At 57.7% G+C, this 22202-nt stretch overlaps 6 protein-coding genes across 6 annotated transcripts; 5 read left to right on the top strand and 1 right to left on the bottom strand.

The window, feature by feature from the left end:
- Positions 1-739: 739 nt before the first annotated feature.
- On the top strand, positions 740-1817 carry SLS55_002678 (uncharacterized protein; the record flags this gene model as incomplete). Its single annotated transcript, XM_066774159.1, has 2 exons — positions 740-746; positions 952-1817. The coding sequence occupies 2 exons, from the start codon at positions 740-742 to the stop codon at positions 1815-1817; spliced, it is 873 nt and encodes a 290-aa protein (XP_066636726.1).
- A 1107-nt stretch (positions 1818-2924) lies between these two features.
- On the top strand, positions 2925-6628 carry PSD2 (phosphatidylserine decarboxylase; the record flags this gene model as incomplete). Its single annotated transcript, XM_066774158.1, has 5 exons — positions 2925-3155; positions 3237-3882; positions 4125-5591; positions 5653-6404; positions 6461-6628. The coding sequence occupies 5 exons, from the start codon at positions 2925-2927 to the stop codon at positions 6626-6628; spliced, it is 3264 nt and encodes a 1087-aa protein (XP_066636725.1).
- Positions 6629-8803: 2175 nt separating this feature from the next.
- On the top strand, positions 8804-9754 carry SLS55_002676 (uncharacterized protein; the record flags this gene model as incomplete). The annotated part of the gene is made up of 4 exons (XM_066774157.1): positions 8804-8891; positions 8955-9025; positions 9083-9177; positions 9235-9754. The coding sequence occupies 4 exons, from the start codon at positions 8804-8806 to the stop codon at positions 9752-9754; spliced, it is 774 nt and encodes a 257-aa protein (XP_066636724.1).
- Positions 9755-10658: 904 nt separating this feature from the next.
- On the top strand, positions 10659-14888 carry SLS55_002675 (uncharacterized protein; the record flags this gene model as incomplete). Its single annotated transcript, XM_066774156.1, has 2 exons — positions 10659-10663; positions 10859-14888. 2 exons carry the CDS (start codon positions 10659-10661, stop codon positions 14886-14888), a joined length of 4035 nt encoding a protein of 1344 aa, XP_066636723.1.
- Positions 14889-18029: 3141 nt separating this feature from the next.
- SLS55_002674 (uncharacterized protein) lies at positions 18030-18985 on the top strand (the record flags this gene model as incomplete). The annotated part of the gene is made up of 4 exons (XM_066774155.1): positions 18030-18389; positions 18440-18524; positions 18577-18667; positions 18715-18985. 4 exons carry the CDS (start codon positions 18030-18032, stop codon positions 18983-18985), a joined length of 807 nt encoding a protein of 268 aa, XP_066636722.1.
- Positions 18986-19708: 723 nt separating this feature from the next.
- On the bottom strand, positions 19709-22058 carry SLS55_002673 (uncharacterized protein; the record flags this gene model as incomplete). Its single annotated transcript, XM_066774154.1, has 6 exons — positions 19709-19932; positions 19985-20059; positions 20143-20209; positions 20352-21099; positions 21150-21541; positions 21648-22058. The coding sequence occupies 6 exons, from the start codon at positions 22056-22058 to the stop codon at positions 19709-19711; spliced, it is 1917 nt and encodes a 638-aa protein (XP_066636721.1).
- Positions 22059-22202: the final 144 nt, after the last annotated feature.

Genomic DNA, 22202 nt, shown 5'->3' with positions numbered 1-22202 from the left:
TAAATTCGGGTAAGCTCGCGGCATGCCTGCGCTCGATCCCAATCCGGGGCAAAAGCGGAGGACGGGTCCCTGGAAACATGTGGCCGATAGGTCCCCTCGCCCTGACACCGCCATCAGTAGGCTCCGTGGCGTGCAGAGAGGCATATCTTGGCTGAAGGAGGCGGGAAGCGCCTGGGCCCAGGTGCTGGACTCTTCCGCCCACGATAGAGCACGCCCGCAAGCAGGTATGTCATAACCGGTGAAAATTCAGCACTGGCCGGGAGGCAAGATCACGATGTATCTATGATGTAGCTTGGTCCGAGGCAAAATCGATCGTGAACTTCCCCGTCCGGCCCATTTTTATTGCGAAGCCCTCTTGAAAGATCACGATGCAAATTATTATAAAACCAAGCTGCTCCCCTCAGACATTTCTGGCCCCTCTTCCTCTACTCATAGTACTTTGCCACCTTTCCACCACTTGTTGCATATTCATACACGATTGCTACTTGCCCTGAACATCATCGATCATGCAACGTCCCGGTGCTCCCGCTAGAACGCAGTCTGAAATTGCTCAGACGTTGCTGAAAGAAAACAAGACTCACACGCCTATCCCGACCGCGGACATTGGTACGAAGAGGAAGATCATTTGCTTCTCTGGTACGTTGTCACCCGTGTCCCTGTCGATCCTTTCCCCATTTCGGCCCCATGAGATGCAGATGTCGGAACACCCAGATTTCCCCGCAAAGCCACTGAGTCAACCATGGCACGTTGATTCAACGTCAACTGTCGCAAAAGTATACGGACAGTTTGGCTTTGATGAAATGGAAATGGCCTGTTGATGTGTTACTGGCTTCCATCCTGTCTATTGCGTATCTTCATGGCTTCATTTGTGCTTGGTCACCATCACTATTCCGATATCTTGGCAGCCAAATACAGAGTGGGAACGAACGCTAATATTTTCTTTCTCTAAAGATTTCGATGGCACAATTTTCATGCAAGACACCGGCCACATTCTCTTCAACAACTTCGGATGCGGCTCTGAGAAGCGCGAGCTGCTGGACAAGCAGATCTCCAGCGGCGAACGGAGCTTCCGCGACGTGTCGGAAGAGATGTGGGGATCGCTCAACATTCCCTTCGAGGACGGCTTCGATCTCATGAAGGGCGCGCTGGAGATCGACAAGGACTTCAAGGCGTTCCACGACTTCTGCCTGAACAACAACATCCCTTTCAACGTCATCTCGGCCGGGCTGAAGCCGGTGCTCAAGCGGGCGCTGGACCACTTCATTGGCGCGGACGCCGCGGCGAACATCGACATCGTCGCAAACGACGCGACCATCTCGGCCGACGGTCGGTGGCAACCGGTTTGGCGACACGACAGCGAGCTGGGCCACGACAAGGCCAAGTCGATCCAGACGTACCGCGAGGGCGCGGCTTTGGAGAGCGAGGACGGCACGATCCCGCTCATCATCTTCATCGGAGACGGCGTAAGCGACCTGCCCGCCGCGAGAGAGGCCGACGTTTTGTTCGCGCGGAGAGGCCTCAGGTTGGAGGAGTACTGCCAGGAGCACAACATCGCCTACACGCCCTTCGACTCGTTCGCCGACATCCAACGCGAGGTGATCCGCGTCGCGCACATCGACGAGGAGAAGACCAAGGGCGAGGGCCTCCCTGCGACCTTCAACCCGCGCGCGAACATGTGGCGCCGCGTTTCCAGCAAGACGGCGGTGCCACGGGCCTTGGTCGCCGCGACGCCCAACGACGAGAGGATGTTCGTCTGGCCCGAGCACTTCACCGAGCAGACGCCCGCCAATCCCGACACTGCTGTGGCGGCGCACTGAGCGATTTCTTTTTTCCTGTTTTCAGACTTTCACGAACGAACGGCAAACGAGGGGTAACGGTAAGCGAGCATTGGCGGGTGGCTCAGACGCGGCGGTGGGGGCGAGTTGTTGTTGCTGGACGCGAGGAATGGGCTCGATTGGCCTTGAACGATGTTGGTGTCCGGTTGGGGCAAAACAGGGCGGCGTTGGTGATACCTATTTAGTTTCTGAAACCGGGGGGTCAGCGTTATTTTTGGGCGAGTGCATAGCATATGTAGGCGTTCTTCGCGCGAATGGGACAGGGCTGCAGTAGAGAGCTGCAGGCCATGGCAAATGAAACTGTACTGCGTATTTTTCGATTGCAGGCAAATCGCGAGGCGTCTGGCGTCAGCGAGCCCCGCGTTGGCTGCCGATTGTTCCGCTGGCTGTGCTGGTGGAGCCCCGCGAACGCAGCAATGACGCGCAGCGCTGCAGAGCCCGTGGCTCAGACGCTGGCACATCCCCGCCTGCAAGGTTGGCGTTCGTCAGGGCGTCAGACGGAAGCCGTTGACGTCGCTGAGGTTGGAGTATTGCTGGCAACACGCCGGGCGCAATTGGAGGAGCGTCGGTTTTGCTGTGGCTTAATTCCGCTATCCGCGGCAGCCGTCTCAGTGGCCTGTCCCGTCCGTCTGGTTTGGCTGGTGCCGCTACGTGCCTGCTGAAGCGCCTGAATGCGAACCCCACTCGCGTTAGGTTGACTGACATCCACCACCTTCCTTTCTTCCCGCGCCTTCAGCTGTGTCTCGGCCGCCCTGGACCCTGCCTGGCGTTGGCTCAAGAGCGCTGCAGTCTGCCGCCTCCCTCGCCCCTCGTAACCCGCATTGCTACTCTACAACCTGTCATTTCCACCCTGGACCCCGCCGTGCCTCAGCTGTGGGAAAGCAGTGGCCCTCGCTGCTCCGCCCGCTCCACGCACCTGGTCCGCGCATCCCGCCCGCGCGCTCCTTGGCTTACACCACCCCTCTTGACTCGCTCGCCTTAACTCCCCTAGCTGATCTTCGTTTGACTTCCTATCATCGCCCTCTCCTCCGCTTGCAGCTGCATTAGACCCGAACACCACTGGCTCGCGCCGCCGAGCCCGCAGCCAAGATGGTCCACCTTTCGTCGCGCCTGAGCCTGCCCGCGCGACTCAAGAGCAGCAGCAGCGTCAACACCCACAACAACACCTCGACCTCGCCTTCAGCCGCCAACAGCGAATTCCCCAGCCGCAGCACCAGCCCCAAACCCGGCATGGACAAGAACGGCAACCTGGTCCTGCGCACCTCGGTGCTCAAGGGCCGCAACCTCGCCGCGAAGGACAAGAGCGGCACGAGTGATCCGGTAAGTACTGAATGTGGCGCATAAGGGGGAGGCGAACCAGCGGACTTGGGGCTGACAACCCGCGCATTGGGAGGACAACAGTACCTGGTGCTCACGCTCGGCGACGCGAAAGAGGCCACGCCGGCCATCAGCAAGACGCTGAACCCGGACTGGCACCAGACCTTCGACTTGCCCATCGTGGGCTCGCAGAGCCTGCTGCTGGAGGTCGTGTGCTGGGACAAGGACCGTTTCAGCAAGGACTACATGGGCGAGTTCGACGTCGCGCTCGAGGACATCTTCACCAGCAACCGCACCAAGACCGACCAGGTCTGGTTCCCGCTCCAGTCGCGCAAGGCGGGCAAGAAGAAGTCGGAGGTCTCGGGCGAGGTGCTCCTGCAGTTCGAGTTCATCGACCCTACCAACGCCTCGGCTACCCCTGAGCAGCTCTACCAGAAGTTCCTCGGCATCGCGGTCAGCACCCCCAGCGCAGACGACGAAGACGAGGATTTGGAACGCATGGACAGTGGAGAACTCGACGAGACGGAAGATGAGGATTCCTCGGACGATGTTGCCGATGATGCCGACAAAGCGGAGAAGAAGAAGGAGAAGAAGCGCAAGCGGTTGCGCATGAGGAAACTGCGGCGCAAGGCCAAGGAACGGGCATACGAGTTCTACGGAAGCTCAGATGTCGCTGGCGTTCTGTTCTTGGAGATCACGAAGATCACGGACCTGCCTCCGGAGAAGAACAGTAAGTCCACTACCATCGGAAAGTTCAGACATCGTCGTCAGGTCGCCCTCGGGAAGTTTGCGCGCGCGCCTGCGCGTCTGCTCTGCGCTCGCGTACTCCTGCGCCAGGGTTGCCCCCTGAGTCTCATCCGGGTGTCGATCGGGCTATTGGGCTGGTTGGCACACCTTCTGAGAGCGACATTGCGGCCTTGTTTGAATCTTTAGCTCCATGAACATGAGGAACTGTTGCTGACTCTACTGCAGTTACGAGGACCGGTTTTGACATGGATCCATTTGTGGTCACTTCTCTGGGCAAGAAGACCTATCGTACGCGCGCCATTCGGCACAACCTCAACCCTGTCTTCGAGGAAAAGCTTGTATTCCAGGTTATGAAACACGAGACAAACTATTCGCTCAATTTCCAGGTTGTCGACAAGGACAAGCTTTCCAACCATGACTATGTCGGTTCAGCAAACTTTCCGCTTGAGAACTGCGTTTCTGTGGCTCCTCAGGCCGACCCTTTTACCGGCCTGTATAAGCTGCCAGAGCCGGAAGGCAATGGCTCGCCGACACAAACCGAACCCGAAAAGAAGAAGCGCTTCAGACTGCCTCTCTCCCGATCAGCATCATCCACGAGTTTGTCAAAGTCGAGGGGATTGAAGAAAGAGAATTCGTCAACATCATTGGCCAGCAGCATCCAAAACGGAAGTAGCTCCTCTGACCCGTCCCCTCCCTCGAACGGTGGCCTTGGTCCGACCAGCACCCCTACTGTGAACACGAAGGATATTCCTGCGATCAATGTCGACACTCCTGCCTCAAGCGAGGAGTTCAAGTCATTCACCGTTCCCCTCGAGCTGAAGAAGAGCGACCGCTGGGAAGGCAAGCACAATCCAACGCTTCATATCAGAGCGAAGTACATGCCGTACAAGGCTCTTCGGCAACAGTTCTGGAGGGCCATGTTGAAGCAATACGACGCCGATGACAGCTGTCTCATCGACAAGATCGAGATTGTAACGATGCTGGACACTTTGGGCTCCACCCTCCACGACACGACGATCAACGGCTTTTTCGCAAGATTTGCCGAAGAAAATGGCGAGTCCGTCCTGACCTTCGATCAAGCCGTCATTTGCTTGGAGGATCAGATTGAACAGTCACAAGCAACAAATTCTTCGACTCTTTCATTCAGGAGTAAGGGTCTGGGCGGTCGGACCTCAGGTCCCCCAACACCCGGACTGACATCTGGCTCAGGCACTCCACTCAATAACCAGTCCCAAACTTCTGTCATTCCTGCAATTGAACAGGATACACTGGGTCCGGAAGGCGAGCACGGAGAGCTTCTGGAGCAGGATGATCTTGCAGACGAGAAGGGCGAAGAGCACGTCGTGGAGATACGCGAGTGTCCCATTTGCCACCAGCCTCGCCTGAACAGGAAAACCGACGCCGACATCATCACACACGTTGCCACTTGCGCAAGTCAGGATTGGAGGCAGGTCAACAACATTGTCATGGCCGGCTTTGTCACATCCAGTCAGGCGCAGCGCAAGTGGTACTCCAAGGTCATTACCAAGGTTGGCTATGGTGGGTACAAGCTCGGTGCCAACTCTGCAAACATTTTGGTCCAGGACCGTATCACGGGCCAGATCAATGAGGAGCGCATGAGCGTGTACGTGAGATTGGGTATCCGCTTGTTGTACAAGGGTCTCAAGCGTGGCGAGATGGAGAGCAAGAAAGGTGAGCATATGATTCGTTTGATATATCCTCCATAATGCGGCATTTTCTGACCTTTTCCAAGCTCGCAAACTTCTCAAGTCCTTGAGTGTCAAACAAGGCAAGAAGTACGACGACCCGGCCTCCGCGGCCGAAATCCCGGGCTTCATCAACTTCCACCAGCTCGATATGGGTGAAGTTCTCCTGCCGATTGAGGAGTTCAAGACGTTCAACGAGTTCTTCTACCGTGCGCTGAAGCCCGGTGCACGTCCGTGCTCCGCACCTGATGACCCACAGATAATTACCTCTCCTGCTGACTGCCGATCGGTCGTGTTTAATCAAATCTCTCAAGCACAGAAGGTGTGGGTTAAGGGTCGGGAGTTCACCATGGAGCGCCTTATTGGCAAGGCTTATCCTGAGGACGTGAAGCGGTTCGAGGGGGGTGCCCTGGGCATTTTCCGCCTTGCACCCCAAGACTACCATCGCTTCCATATCCCTGTCGATGGCGTGATGGGCGAACCCAGGATGATTGAGGGTGAATACTACACCGTCAACCCGATGGCCATTCGTTCTGCCTTGGATGTCTACGGCGAGAACGTCCGCATCTGCGTACCGATTGACTCTCCCACCCATGGCAGGGTCATGGTCATCTGCGTTGGTGCCATGATGGTCGGCAGCACTGTCATCACTGCCAAGACTGGTGACAGGGTCTCGCGTGCGGATGAGCTGGGCTACTTCAAGTTCGGCGGTAGTACGATCCTGGTGCTGTTCGAGCCTGGGGTTATGGAGTGGGATGATGACATGGTCGACAACTCGCACCAAGCGCTAGAGACTCTGGTAAGCACTTTTCGTTCGCATTATATGTCAAAACCAGCTCTTAACGAATTGGACAGATCCGTGTCGGCATGTCAGTGGGCCATAGCATCGGCCACGCTCCTCACACGCCTGACATGCGCAAGGACAATCCCTCCATGGAAGAGAAACAGGAGGCGAAGAGGCGCATCGAAGGCAGCCTCGCACCGTCTGGCGCCGGTCCCATGCCCGCTGCGGATATGAAATAAATAAACGTGGGGTTTGGGGCTCGAGCTGGGCTTGGGCGGCGTTTCTCTTCTACTATGCTCCTTCTCCGGCGGCCGTCTGCAATGTAGTATGATGTATGCATAGCAACGATATGAAAAGCAGAGGCACTCGGCCTTGTATAGCGTCGAGGCGGCAGCGGGTGGCAAATTGGAGCATGTGTTCACCAGTAAGCTTTTCTTTAGATTTAGATGCCCTCACGAGGTCACGACCAGCACGGACATTACAGATATAAAGGCCAAAAAAAACTTGGTCGGCGATTCAACATTGCTGCGAGGTATTCAGAATTTACAGCGTAGTATGATCGTTTGTTGGTGAGAGATGTCCATATTCCGTGATAGATGACGCTCTGACCCTGCCCGTCTGGATCGGGCCGCGGATCACGTGCCGTGCGCGCCTTGGTCTTGGTTGTTTACGGCTGAGGGGTTGCTTGGCTTGGCCTCGATTGCGCCGCCCGCAGCCGCAGCCCGCCCGCACACCGACCGACCGCCCGACGCGGCAGACGCAAGCTCCGACTTTCCCTGACAACGCGGCGGGCTTTCCCATCAACCACCCCATTATCCATATCAGCAATCCGGACCCCGCCCGGCAAAACGCGACGCGCGCGACACGCGACCTCTCATTTACGACATTCCCCGGCGAACGATCCTATAACGCGTCGATTGTTCGGTCGCGCCCGCGCGTGCGCGCGTTCGACTGCTCTTCCGCCGAAAGCGAACGGGCCCCGGTAGATCAAAACAAACCCAAGAGCTGGAGCCAATCCACACATCATCATTGTCGCCGCAACGCCCCCAGGACGATAACGACAATAAGCTCGCTGCGCGCCGACGATAAACCGAACGGGCGAGTGTGCACCATCGTCACCGCCATTGGCGACACTCGGTGAGGCGGGCCAGGTGACGGGAAGGCACCACATCACCAATTCGACAGCCAGCACACATAGGCGCGCACCCATGACAGCCATACTCTCCGTGCGCACTCCGCTGGCAAATCTGAGCATGACTTCGACGCAAAGAGGGGCGGCGCCCACGACGACAACGACGACGACACGGCGACGCAGCGCCCGGCACGCCTTCGCCGATGAGGACGACGGAGCCAATCAGCATCATATCGACGCGCCGGTGGGAAAGAAGGCGAAGAAGGAGACTGCCTCCGCCGCGGTGAATGGGGTGGGGAAGGCAGGTGCGAACGGCACGGCGGCCGGGGCAGGGACAAAGGCGGCGGGCGGTAGGAGAACGAGGGCTGGTGAGTGCAGAATCCTCTCCTCGGATGTCATTGGAGCTTTGTTTGGGTGAAAAATGGGGGACGGTGAATGGGGCAATTGGATGGAAAGGAAGATGGATGGATGGATTGCTGACGTTTTACTCTGGCGCGCAGCGGCATACGACGAGGATGACGACGGTTTCACTTTCTCGCGAGCTCGGTCGAAGAAGGGCGCGGCGGCAAAGAAGACGGCGGAAGCGGAACCTGCGCCGGCACCGGCACCTCCGGCGAAGAAGGCGAAGACGTCGAAGGCCGTGGAGGAACCACAACCGCTGGCAGAGGAGTCTGTCAAGACTGCGACAAGGAAAACGCGGAAATCTGCGATCGCTGGGATTGCGCCGGCCGTGGCTGAAGAGGTTGCGCCTAAGAGACGGAGATCCGCCAGGCTGTCCGCGGCTGGGACCGAGCCACAAATACAGGAGCAGCAGGTTTCCACGCCCGCGCCGGAGAAGACCAAACGCGCGCGGAAGTCCACGGCACATAAGGACAAGACTCGGACGCCGAAGCAAGACAATGATGATGGCGTGGCGTTGGTTGGCGGACAAGCAGAGGAGCAGGGGGAGTCTGATCAGCCCAGTCGCGAGGGCACAAAGATCTCGCTGCCGTTCGCCGATACGCCTATAATCAAGCGGAACAAGGAAATGCGGAAAGGCGGCGGAGGGGGGCCTAGACGGAGTAGTACCGGCCTACGCGGGCGGAGAGCCAGTTCGCTAATCGACAGCGGAACTTCGAACGGTGGGCAACAACTCCCTGACAAGAATGGATCCGGAGATTCCGGCGATCCCCTTTTGGATAATCTGGCTGACGACAAGGATGATGTAGCGGTGCCGCACGCGGAGGTTCCGACCGAAGACTTTTACAAGCATATCGAACAGAGCTTGCCCGAGCCGAGACGCATGAAGCAGCTGTTGACGTGGTGTGGGACTCGAGCGCTGACGAACAAGCCTTCCGGAGAGGTCCAGGATGCCAGCGCGGTTATGGCTGGTAGGTGGACCATGCTATTCTGATTGTGGGATATGGAGGACTGAGATTGCTGACGAGGTGTAGCACGAGCGATACAACAGGAATTGCTAAACGAGTTTGCGAGCAAATCGGAGATGTCAAATTGGTTTGATAGGGTGAGGATTTGCGGCTCTGGCATGGGCATCAACGAGTAGTGCTAATGCCTCGAACAGGAAGATGTGGAGCCCGCAGCACTCGTGAAGAAGCCAAACCCCAGGAATCTTGAGAATACAACGAAGCTGGAGCAACTCGAACAAGAAGTCAAGCGGTACGGAGCTTTGGTGTTATGAGGTTCTGGGATTTGGAAGTGCTAACAGCTCTGCAGGCTGCAAGAAGAAAAGAAGGCCTGGGAATCGCTCCTGAAAACGCCGTCATTAATCTCGTCGTCTTCAACGCCGAAATCGAAGGACAAGGGAACACTTCCGGACGCCGCGCCCGACATCGACCCCACTCTTCTGGACGATCCCGAGCAAGCCCGCATCCTCGCAAGCCTCAATAGTCTCTCCCTGGAACCCTCATCATCGACTTCTGCCGAAGCTACGTCCGCGGAGGCACAGCCCGAGTCAGCAATACGACCACCGAGCGTCTCGCGAACAGAACTCTCAGCACGCCTCCAGGCCATTACCGCATCCTTGGAGCCGCAAATAGATCTGTTTGCGGACGGCCTGCACAAGGTCTCGCAGTACCGTGATACAGCCGATCGCGTGGCGACCCGCGTCTTGGGCTCTGCATCAGAGAGGCTGGAGGAGCGGAGAAGGGAGGCCAGAAGAGCGGCCGGCACGGAGAATGTGGGTACAGACGATGTACTGAGGGCGCTGGGCCGGGTGCTCAATGGAAGTAGATAGAACGTGGGAGGGGGGTCCGCTTTTACTTGTTGTTTATTTTGGCTGTATTGTTCAGAACTCTTTTTGGGAGGCATTGGGCGTACGTGGAGCGAACCGTTTCAAGCGGGCAGGCAGGCACAAGCATCCAGCAGATTTGGGAGTCTTCTTTTTTATGATTGCATATACTCTTTGTTGATCCCGTTTGGGTCGGCCGGCTGCCGCCTTTTCTCTCTCTCTCTTTCTTTTCTTTTCTGTCGTCACGAATGAAGAACGGTGTCACTTGTAATTATGAACATCGGGCGCGAGGGAAGACTTGTCGTTGGGGTGTTTGCTGGAGGTATGGTTGGTAGGAGGGAGTCATGTGCAAAGGCGGCGTGAAAGAAAGGAGAGATCTACGTGGCAGGCGAGGTCTTGACTGTAAATTGAAAACTGCGCTGTTGCATGTACGCTGGAGGCCTTGTGTACAACGAACGACAAAGCGTCGAGGTTACATCTTGCGCCTTCGAATGAGGGCATTGTGCCTGGGAGGTATATATTTATCACTGGTTATTCTACCGTATGTACACCTTCCACCACACACTCCAGCAACAGCAAAGACTTCTTGAGAATTTTCACTGTGAGGAATTGCTACTATTCACCACCGGGTCAAACACTTCCACAGAGATCTTCCTCGCTCCAACGACCGCAACCAGCGATACATCAACAGTCATCATCGACAACTTACCATCGAGTAACCATGACCGACCCGGCCAACAACCACCCCCACGTCGACCCCAACGCCAACTCGCCCGTAACCCGCCTCTACAACCTTCTCGCCAGCAGTCCTCACTTCCCTCTCCTCAGCAACGCCGCTGCTGGCCGTACTCCCGCTTCTTCCTCCAGCGCCGCCGCCCCTGCCGATCCGCTGCGGCGCCTGCATTCCAACATGGCGTTCATCGGCATCCATCGCCACGCCTATTCCCCCTCCCCTTCCCGCTCCCCTTCCCCCTCCTCGGCGCATAAGCCCGCCACCGCTGCCGCCACCACCACCACCACCACCGAACGCGGCCCCTCAGCCCCCCACAACATTTCTTCTCTTCCTCTCCGCAACCCGCCGCCTACCGCCGCCGACGCCAAAGCCGCCAGCGTCAAAGCCACCAACCGCAAAGCCGCCACCGCCAACCCCCCTCTCCCCTCCGCCAGCGGCAGCGGCAGCATCAACCCACTCTCCCGCTACCGCCACCGCCGCGCCGAGGAAAAGCGGCGCGAGCGAGCCGAACGCAGGGCGGAAGTCGAGGAAGCCAGGCGGGAGGAGCTGTCCGACGGCAATTTCGAGCTGCGCCATGCGCTCAGTATGGCCTTCTTCGCGCCCGAGACGCCTGAGGAGAGGGCGAAGTGGCCAACCGGGTTGCCTGAGGCGACGCGCGTGCTGTTGAGGTTCGTTGATGTGTTGGATGAGGTGGTGCCGGAGTCGCCGCGACCGGGAAGGGGGGGCGATGGGGGGGAGGAGGTCAAGGTTTGGATGAGGGCGGGGGAAGGGAAGAGGAAGGGGAAGGATGCTGAGGAGAAGACGAAGGGGGAGGAGGTGCTGGCGGAGGCGATGGGGAGGCTGCGCGGCGGCGGCGACTGGAGCGCTCTGTCCAGTACGACCGGCTCGTCCGCCAGCGAGTATTCCCAGCAGGATGACGGCCCGCCGTACGACCCGGGCAACAATGACGACGACAACAACAACAACAACGCGTCGTCCGCCGCTGCGGAATCGTCGTCTGCGCCTCAGCTGCGTCGGCGCCGGCGTCAGCAGCAGCAGCAGCAGCAGCGACCATCCCACACGCCGCCGCCGCCGCCGCCGTCGTCCCCCTTCCCCCGCCCTCCCAACCCTACTCCTTCCCAGTCCCCACAACCTCCTTCCCAGACGACAACGACGATGAGGCCTCCGCACTCCACCATCTTCCCCTCCACCATCTCCCCCTCCATCATCTTCCCCCTCGGCCGCATCTTCCCCCTGCCCCTCCCGGCCCGCTTGAAGGACTCGATGCTCGTGCTGCTGCCGCCGTCGTTTCGTCGGCTGCTGACGGAGGAGAAGGAAAGCGGAACGAGGCCGACGACGAGTCCGACGACGACGAACCCGTTGTGGAGCGAGTGTTTCGGCGCGATGAAGCCAAGGGCCGTGGCGGTGCGCGGCAAGGAGTACGAGGAGAGGAAGGGGTTGAGGTTCCGCGGGCCGTATTGGGTCGAGGACGGGGAGGGCCGGGTGAAGGCGGTGGAGGACGAGGGGGAGAGGAGGGGGTTGTTGAGGCGGTGGTTTGGGGGTGACGGGGAGGAGGACAAAGACGAGGACGAGAGGAGGGAGTTGTTAAGGCGGTGGTTTGGGGATGACGACGAGGACGTCAAGGAAGAGGACGAGAGGAGGGGGTTGGTGAGGCGGTGGTTTGGGGATGACGACGAGGACGACAAGGGCGAGGACGAGGAGGTCAGCGATGATGGCGAGCCGGGTGAAGGCGATCATCAGGCGGAGCGGCCGGATCGGGGCAAGTCCCGTGGCAGTGGTGATGGCGACGGTGACAACGACGACGAGCAACCAGTCATGGGCAAGCTGCGCGGAGGCGGCATGGGCCACGTCTACGAGCCGGCCGCGCGGACTAAGTACAAGGTGTACCGCGACGACCACTACGACTGGCGCATCTTCCGCACGCCGCCGCTGCCCCATCCGGTCGACGAGTTTGACGAGTGCCCCCCTTGGCTCCGCCCCCGCCGCAAGCACTCCACCATCGTGCCCATCCCGGACTGGATGTGGCATGACACCGAGAACGACCCTGACACGTACATGACTGAGAAGCTGGGCGTATCGGGCCGGTTCGGCCCCCCGAGATTGGAGATCGAAGGCCCGTCGGAGTCGTGGGAGGTTGTGTTTCCCAGTTGGACGCCGCAGGAGTTGGCGGGCTTGCAGAGGGGGTGGGAGGAGTGCCGGTACGGGAGGTATGCTGGCCCGTACTGGAAGAGTGATGAGAGCGGTAAGGTGCGAGTGGTGGAGACGCGGGAGGAGAGGGATCGGTTGATGGAGGAGTGGTTTATCGAGGGCAAAGGGAAGTGGAGGGGATCGCTGTCGTCGAAGCAGAGAGCGAAGCTGAATACCCATCCGGAAACGCGTGAAACCGGCGATATACTGACTCTGAGAGGCGGCGGTCACTTTGACGATGCGGATGATGAGTACAGCGGCGGTGAAGAAACTCCTGCAGGTGCAAGCGATGGGTCAAGCAGCGATGGCTATCAGCCGCCGGGAAGTGCTTGGAGAAGTCTTCGAAGCTGGTCGTCAAGTTGTGCGTCGTCCACAGAAAGTGATCGGTCGTTTACGTATCCGAATCCCCAAGCACGAGGTTCCAGCTCGAACGCCGATGCAGAGGCGGAAGCCCGTGGACTGTTTGACGACTCCAACAGCGGATCGAGCACCTACAGCGAATCAAGCACCGACCACGACGAGGACCACGATGGCTCCTCGGGCTTCCACCGCTCCGGCAACTTCACCCGCAACACCAGACTCTACATCGACGAAGACCCCTCCGACGGCCCATGCCGCATCTACACCATAGACCGCCTCGACTCTCCCACCCCCCGCAACAACAACAACAACAACGACGAGCACGATCCGGCCCCCTACTACTACCACTACCACCTCCACGGCACCTTCGCCCGCGGCACCACCGCGCGCATCGAACGCGACCAGCTCACCGGCAGACACAGCCTCTACATCGAAGAACCCCACAACGACGACAACACCTCCACCGCGCGCATCGACGGCAGATACAACCCGGCCTACACCGAAGAACCCAAAAACGACAGCGACGACAACACCGCCATCGCCCGCACCTTCCGCCGCTCCCTCCGAACCCTGCACCCCGCCCGCCGCCTCCCCAGCGTCAGAGCCCTCTGGCGCGACTACTACTGGACCTGGCCCGTGGCGTGGCAAGCGGACGGCGGCTTCAATTGGGAGCTGTGGGGCCTGCTGCTGCGCCAGCTGAACCGCGTGCGCAGGGAGAGGGCGAGGCTGGGGCGGAGGCGCGAACGGCGCGGACGTCGTCGTGGTGGTGCGTCAGGCGACGGCCGCGACGATGACGAAGATGACGAGTCGGACCATGACCGCCGCAGTGAGAGTGGAAGTGGTGGTGGTGGTGCCTCAGGTGGCGACCGCCATGGTCGTCAGCCCGATGATGATGTTGACGTCGAGTCGATCCACCACCGCCGCAGTGAGAATGGAAGTGATGGTGGCAATGCTACTCTGTCGTCGTCGGATTTGTACAAGAGCGATAGTTCCGAAGAGGGCGACGACGGTGAGGAAAAGTCGCCGGGTCTGAGCGGCACCACTGCCGCCGCCTCTGGGGACAGTGGCTCCGAGAGGAAGTTGTCGGAGGGATCTGGAGAGGAGCACGGGAAGCGCGGCAACGGCAGCGGCAGCGGCTCCGACTGGGAAGCGTACTGGGGCAACTTGGCCGGGAAGAGGATCCCCACCGACGAAGACGACGACACCGAATCATCTTGTGACACCGAAGAACCTAGCGCTTCGGAACAGCGAGGAAAGGGTGGGCGGCTCGACAGGAAGGCCGAGCGCGTCGAGGCGGAGCGGAGACGCCGGGAGAGAGACGACGTTGCTCGTCGTGAAAGAGCGGCTGAGCGACCGGATGACGACGATGAAGAAAAGGGCTACGACAGCGCTGCGAGCGGGGAGTGCAGAGACATCATTCGTCAGTTGTGCACGGAGGGGCAGCCGCCGCACGAGATCAGGTTGCAGATGTATCTGCACTATCTGAATAACGACGCCTGGAGGGGCGAGGAGGGGAGGGAGAGCTTCTGGAACAGGATGTTGGAGATTCTTGACGAAGAGATTGGCCTGGCGGAAGCAGGTGAACAGCAAACAATATCTACCGGTGGTGAGAACACAGTTAACGCTTGGCAGAAGAACCTGAACAGCGATGAGGTAGGCAGATTGAGAGGCGGAAGCGGGTCCAACGCTGACGCCGGTGGAACGTCTGACGGCGACGACGAACCGCCAGTCAGCGACACGCGCCCCGATGAGGCAGGCGGGCAGGAAGGTGTTCACGGCGGGGACGGGGTAGATCAGGCGTCGTCGGATGCCTTGAATTTCTGGATGTTTTGGTTTGTGTTTGGCGACACTGGCAGATGATGATGGTCGGCGTTCGCGAGGCGAGTGACTTCACCTCCTGATGCAAGTAGCTTGGTCATGTACCACAAAGTGGTGGGTGCGGGGTTTGTTTCCTGTCGATGCACGGGTTCCGATTTTCTGCTCAGGTGGAACGCCTGGGGCCAGCAAGGTGCTTTTTATTTTTGTAGCTATACATACACTGACCCTTGCTTTCTCCACCTTCGCCTAAGTGAGCCCTTTTGAAACCCCATATGCGGTATCTCTCTCCACTGTCCACTCGAAGTTGCACACTTTGAAGCGCGAAAAGATCCATGCCGTACCCTCGAGGAACACGATCCCGTTGGAGGCGCCAGCTTTCTCGTCAAATGAATCGCACCATCTCGTTTCTGTTTCCGGGCCCTGACGCCGGCCAGGAAAGCCATGTCGATGTCGATCAATTACCCCTTGTGCGAGGAGATAGCGCGAGTCCAGTCCCCGTGAAATACAACAGCCGTGGTGAAAGGTGCGATGGCAATCTTCCCAGTAATCAACACAGAAACCGCTTAGCTGAGTCTGCCACTGAAGATTACACCTGTTACCGCTACTGTAGCCACAGAACAGCAGCCAATGGATGGAGGGGTGAAGCACTGAATGGAAGAAGGGAGCGGCTTGTTTGTCCATTCTGTTCAGAAGTGGACCTGGACATACAGGACTGAGAGCATTCATTGTCTCAAGGTTGTTTATTTTTTCCTTATTCGCAAGCTGCATCTTGCCTGCCGTCTCCTTCCCTTTTGTCCTGGAAAACATGTGTTTCTACAGCTAGCGACAAATCCATAAACAGAGAAAGCAAAGGCATAACACTCATGACCCTTCCTTATTTCCTTCAAACTCCACAAGCAAACGCCCCATCCCCATCCCCCCAAAAAAAAAGAGCACTCGCTCGCAAACCCAGCAATTTTCCCCACATCGAAAGCGCCAACCAACCCAACCAAAGAACACCCCGCAGACCCAGCCACCTCAAATCAAACCCGCTCCCAAAACACACAAACAACAACAAAAAAAAAGAAAAAATCACACCCACCCCTCCTCCCTCGCCCTCCCCAGCGTACCCCCAATCACATCCGCGACTCCAGACACGGCCACCCAATGCGCGACCCCGCACCCCACCGCGAACGCGAGCGCGTACTCTACCCGCGCCGACCACTCCCACGCCCACTCCCACGAGTGCCCATACTGCTGCTGGGTCAGGCCCGCGACTTCGTCGGCGAAGGCGAGGAGGAGCAGGAGCGAGGCGGCGAGGACGGCGGTGGCGAAGAGGGCGAGGCTGTTGTGGTGGGCGTGGTCGTGCGGGAGGGATGGGGATGGCGTGGTGGGGAGGGCATCGTCGGAGGAGGAGGAGGTGGTGGTGGTGCCATCGTGCGTGAGGAGGTGGGGGGAGAAGCGGACGCGTTTTTGGCGGAGGAGGCGGCGGGGCGCTGTGTTTGCCGTTGGCGATGAGCGGAGGATGCTGGGCAGGCGTTTGGCGGCGGTGACGGCGGTGGTGGTGGTCGTCGTCGTCTTCGTCGTAGTAATGGTGGTGGTGGTCGTGAGGGTTGGCGGGCGGCACGTCGGCGAGCGCGGTTCTTCGCGGATGGGCGTCATGATGGAGACGGAGATGGTAGGGTAGCTGCTCGCGCGCTTGAGGGAGGGCGGTTTGGCGGCCGTTCGTCGTCGGCGGGCGGGTGACGGGGGCTGCTGCTCGGCGGCGTCGGTGGAGAAGGAGGAGGCGGTGGTGGGGGAGGAGGGGTCGACGGGGTGGCTGCCGAGCGGCGATGCTGGCGTGAGGCTGGTGGTGGTGGTGGGGCCGGCCGAGTGGCGGGCGGCGAGGGTGAGGAGGTTGTCGGCGCTGCGGTGGTGGCGGAGGGGTGCGGGCTGGTAGGTGGTGGGAGGAAGGAGCGTGGATGCAGATGCGCAGCGGCGGAGGTCCATTTTGTCGGGGCTGTCGTGGTCGTCGAGGGTGGGGGAGAGGATTGTCGCTGTGGTGTCGAGTCAGCTGAGGGCCAGTGAGGTGTCGGGGGAAATAAACTGACTGCCTAGCGAAGCGACTGAGTGTGCAGGGCGAAGGTCAGGGTCGGGCTGGTGAACCGTGGGACGGAACCGGGGCACTTCTCGAACGGCAGGAGCCGAGCGGACGGTCTCGTGGTACGACGGCGGCGGGGTGATGTGAATGTCGGGGACCTCTATCTCTTTCTTTTCTGTGTGCACCGAGTCTGAGGGAGAGGGAGCCGGGCGATCGTAAGTTGCAGCCTGGTGGGCCTTGAGCAGTTTCCGCAAAAGCCGGTTTTGGCGCACATGGCGCGGGAAGCCATTGGTCGACTCGAGTCGTGATGTCTTCATTTTTTCGACAATGCGGATCGATCAACTCGCACAGAAATCCAGGGCGCGGGGCCATCTTTTTGTTCGCATTCTGGCGCTTGGATGGGGTATTTAAAGCGTCGCAGATCATGCTCCGCCGAGATGATGTGGGCTTAGGAAAGCTGACGTCGGTAATCTAGCCTCCGTTGGCGATTGGGTCCTGACACACCGACGGGAAACACTTGAGACTCGCGTGTGCTGAGCCGAGCGAGCTGACGTGCGCCGCGTTTCAGACCCGCCGCCCGGGAAGCGTTGGCTCGGAGCTTCCGATTCCACCCCCGACGATTTAAGGCCCATTTCACCAATGCTTTAGCGCCTTCCAACATTTGCATCCTACGGTGCCTCATGTACTGCTGTTGCAGTAGCTGCGCACAGAGTGAGTATGTACATTCTCACATCCGTGATACTTGTCTGCCACGAGAACTCGACATCTGGACTTTCTTACTGCAATGGGGATCGTGTCAAAGCCAGGTTCACGAGAATGAGCTAAGCGAGCCCTAGCTTGTGGACCTGGCCGTTCACCAGCATGCGTTCGGCCTGTAACGCGGCCGATCCAAGCCTCTCGTCGCCTTCTTCTTGCTTTCGGTACAATTTAGGACGTCATCTACTCATCCTCGGCCTGAGAATGAAGATACGCTAGGAATGGAGGGGTTGACAGCGCGGTCAGCCGACTGGATACTGTGCTGCTTGAAAAGCAGGCCCAGCGCCTTGAGGCTTGGAGGCGGTTACACAATTGGCCCCCTGTAAAGAACTCTGCAACTTCGCTTCATCTCCGCACTCTCCCTCCCGATGACTTTCAAGATGAAGACTGCTGGAGAAGCCGGCGTGCTGTCTCATACCCACTTCCTCCAGAGGGACGACTTGTACATTGAAGAGAAGCCATACTCACTACGCTACACCCCGCCGGAAGGTTCTTCGAGGGCTAACATCAAGTTGGAGCTGCACGAAATCAGAGTGCGAGATGTTCGACCCGTCAAGGATAAGCTGTCATTCGAGACAGACGGGTGCGCAATTGTCGACCTGGGCAGCCGGATGAAGTATGAAGATTGGGATGACGACTCGCAGGTCAAGGCCGTGTACTTGCGGGAGGTTGCCGACCTTCTCCGAAGGGTTCTGGGTGCTTGTCATGTCCAGATATTCGAGCACACCGTAAGCACAGCACCCAATCTGGAAAGACGAGAGCTGAACATGGAGAGGAGCAGGTCCGGAAACGCCACGAGATCTTCCCAGTCTCAACGGGAGAGCCTTACAAGTACAATCAACCTACCTCGATTGCGCACGTTGGTAATTGCGAGAGACTGAGTACTTCTTGGTGGAAGCTGATACCAGTGAATAGATACAACCGTCCCCTGGGTTCTTGATATGGTTCGTTCGCTCAACCCGGAAACAGCCGAGGAGATCTTGAAGCATCGAATCCAATGCGTCAAGTAAGTATACCGAATCGGACGAACGGATGAGTACTTACGAAGATCAGCGTGTGGAAGCCTCTTATTGGACCAGTACGAGACTGGCCATTGGCCATGTGTGATCCCCAATCAGTGAATGTTGACCAGGATCTTGAGCCATGCGACCTGGTATACCCTGACTATGTCGTCGAAAATCAGCAAGTCTACTTTTCAGACGCTTTCGAGTGGGCTTACCTCAGTGATCAGCAGCCAAACGAGGCGTGGATCTTCCTGCAGTCAGATACGGATCCGGACGGAAAGCCTGGTATGATCTTCTCTGCTTTTGATGGATACGACTGATAATTTAGTTGCCCACACTTCATTCCCACTTCCTTTTCGGAACGAGAGTGTCGGTCCAAGGGAGAGCATTGAAGTGCGCGCTCTGGTGTACTATGGCGGCTTTTGACTGAGACTTGTTGCAAGATATTTTCTTGGATCGGGGTATTATTCTATGCGTTTTGTCACGAACTACTCAACTTCAGATCAGCAGTACCAAAAAAATATGTATCCATTGGTGTGCAATGGCTCAACACCTCTTTTTCCTTCCCCTTGGATTGTGGTGGCTTTGCACTATCATATACTTGCGTGCCAAGAAATATGCGGATAAGGAACGAAATCAATACATACTATCGCGGAATGTGACTATTGCAGCAGCGTCAGTAAGACAAGCCATTACGTGAAATATAGACACTTGGTGATTGGAGATTAAGCGTTGAATTTTTGCGCTCGGGCGGTAATATTGAGAAATTCATGAGGGCGTGGCTACGAGCAGCTGTAGGCAGCTTAGTCATCGGGAAAGGGTATAAAATGGGTCCAGGTTGTCCACCCTGCGTTCCTCATGCCACTCCAACACCAAGACGCTTCATCGTCTACCGTAACCGGGCACCGCCTCTTCATTGGGGAGCATAACTCCTAGAATTCAACAGGCCTTCCCATCGATATGTTTTCCCCGTTCAAACCTGAACGTCTGGAGATCCGAATTTCGTAACGGCCACGTGTCGTTATGAAGTCAGCACTATTGCGCTATGACTTTGGGGAGCTCTCTTGCTCAATGGTCCACTTGTCGCGTGCGAAGAAGTTGCCGGCGTTTCCGTCGAATACCATGAGCTCGCCTTTCTTGAAGCCGAAAACGTTCGCTTGAGACTGGGGCTCACGAGGTGCTGGCCAAACGGCTTTCCAGGGCTGCTTTTTGCCAATAGACTTTGGTGGGTGTTGCGCGTTCTTCTCCGATTGATCCATTTGAGGTCCTGTTGGATAGCCGTTAGACCATGAACACGTGTGCAGGTGGGGAATGCTCACCTTGAGATTGGAGCGAATCACCTGCAGTGTGATACTGATAGTTCTCAGGATTGGACAGAACCTGCGACGGCAAGACTATGGGAGGAGGATTTTGTCACTTTATTGACGCAAAACGCGGCAGGACGGATTGTTTATGTGATGTGACGCCTGGAATCTACCCTTGGCGGTGCGCGTTCTGACGGATGCGTTGCCTTGTGTGACGAAAGCGGCTGTGCATGCATGGAACTATCACAATTTTAAATCATTGAAAATGCAAGGTAAAGAGGCTAGAACAATCGATTGCGTCCAGACATCACAGGAATACACTCAGAAGATCTTTCGGTTTCATCGCCCAACCCTGATATAACTCTTTTTCAAGCGGGGCTACGATGTTTTCGTACACAAGCGACCGGAAGCCCTCGTCGTTGAAGTTCACTTCGTTTTCATTCAAGAAATCACACTCGAGACAAGCGTGTACTGCCCTTCGATAGTTTTCGAAAATTTCGTCGGCCGCGTCTTCGAGGACCCGCACAGCAGTCGACAGATTCGTGTTGATGTTTACAGATCCATCGTCTGCGAGATCCTCCGGAAGCCGCCTACTCTCGATGGTCGCCCATATCTGTAACTCGAGAAGCAGTATCCCGAGGGCGAGAATTGTAGGACTGGGGTGTATTCGCATCCTGGATTGGTCGTTTCTCTCCGTAAGAGCCTGGAAATTGGTTACTAGGTACGGCTTGAGGTTGACCTGGTCAGGCTGCGACGAGAAGAAGGATATGTGCGTCTTGTCCCACTCGTCTCTCAACCAATTGCTGTCAGAAAGATTGAGCAAAGAGTGGGCGAGTATGACTGCCAACACCCGTCTCTCTTTTAGCTTCTTCTGGCTCTGATGGCGAAGGAGATGATCAAGGGTCATGCACGGTTCCATGACCCCCCCTGTCGTCTGCTTCTGTGCCTTGTGCCACAACGCATCGCTCTCATACACAACCTCAAGCGCGACATTGCTGCGACGAGCGTCGGTAACCACCGCGCAAATGGATTCGACGTGGAACCTGTCCCTAACCGCCGGCGTACTGATCCTGCTGGGGCTTGGGCGCGCGGTGCTGTCCTCAAATCTAACCAATGAATCACGCCGTTGCCTATACACACAGTGAGTGCAAAATCAAAGTATTGGCAGTACTCAACTCACGTAGGTTCAACACGCATCCGACTCTCCTGCCATTTGCGGTACGTGTCATCTCCAGTAGAGATGAAGAGGTCGAGCCTGTTTTCGGAGGCACCTTCAAACCAGGCAAAACACCCACTCAACGAGAGCATCGCCTCGTGAGGTGAGGGGCAGGTGCAGTGCAAGGTCCACACCTTGGCTATGGCGTCGTACATGTTGTGGATGATCTGTCTAGATCTTGAGTGCGGCGGCAATCTCCAATCACCCTCCTGGGGCGTCTGTGATCCCTGTGTCTCTTCTGTCGCCGGCGAAGGACGGATGAAACGCTCCAGGGTCTTGTTCTGCTCCGTGAGCTTTCCCAACGCTTTGCGTCTCTTCCGGTCACTTGACGTAAACTTGATTCGACCCTTCAGGTCCTTCGGGTTCCCGCCGTATGTCCGCAGATGGTCAAGCTTCTTATACAATCCCCGCGGTGCTTGCTGAGGGCAGGAGAAAAATCAGCTTCGCAACGGCACAGCGTACAGGGGTACCAACCACAATGTCGGCCCTCTCCAGCTTCAGTACGCGATCACTGAGTATGTCATCAAGGCACTTGAGTACTGTGTTCAGTGCGTCGCGAAAAGCGGTGCTGGAGTTACCAAGCCTCTGAGACAAGGCTAATTCTATACGGTCGTCTTGCAGCAACTGTTCGTCCAGGTTGAGCAGTCGCTCTTTGTCGGCTGCGCTGAGAGTCGGCAAATCGGACACGATGTTGCGGATGGTCAGGTTGAGCAAGGCGACCTCATTGTGAAGATGCTGATACTGGCTGGCTAGCTTCTCGTCCTTCACCTTGCTGCGTAAGGCTGTGGTTGCTGCGCCGTACACTCTTCGATGATGTTCCGTTGCAGAAGCAAATATCGGTATGACCGCAAGTACCAATCCCGCCACTTCCATTATGCAGTTAGATTCGCGGCTGTACCCGAGCTGATTGTCAGAAGAAATCTTGCCTTTTCCTTGCGGGGTTTTGGCGCGATATGTAGCTGCCTATCGTGCTTACGCACAACCCTGCGACATCGCCATGCGCTGGCAAATCGTCTG

The sequence above is a fragment of the Diplodia seriata genome (assembly GCF_021436955.1).
Source record: "Diplodia seriata strain FDS-637 chromosome Unknown scaffold_2, whole genome shotgun sequence".
NCBI lineage: Eukaryota > Fungi > Ascomycota > Dothideomycetes > Botryosphaeriales > Botryosphaeriaceae > Diplodia > Diplodia seriata.
Note: the sequence above shows the minus strand (reverse complement) of the source record. Positions and strands in the feature narration are given on the sequence as shown.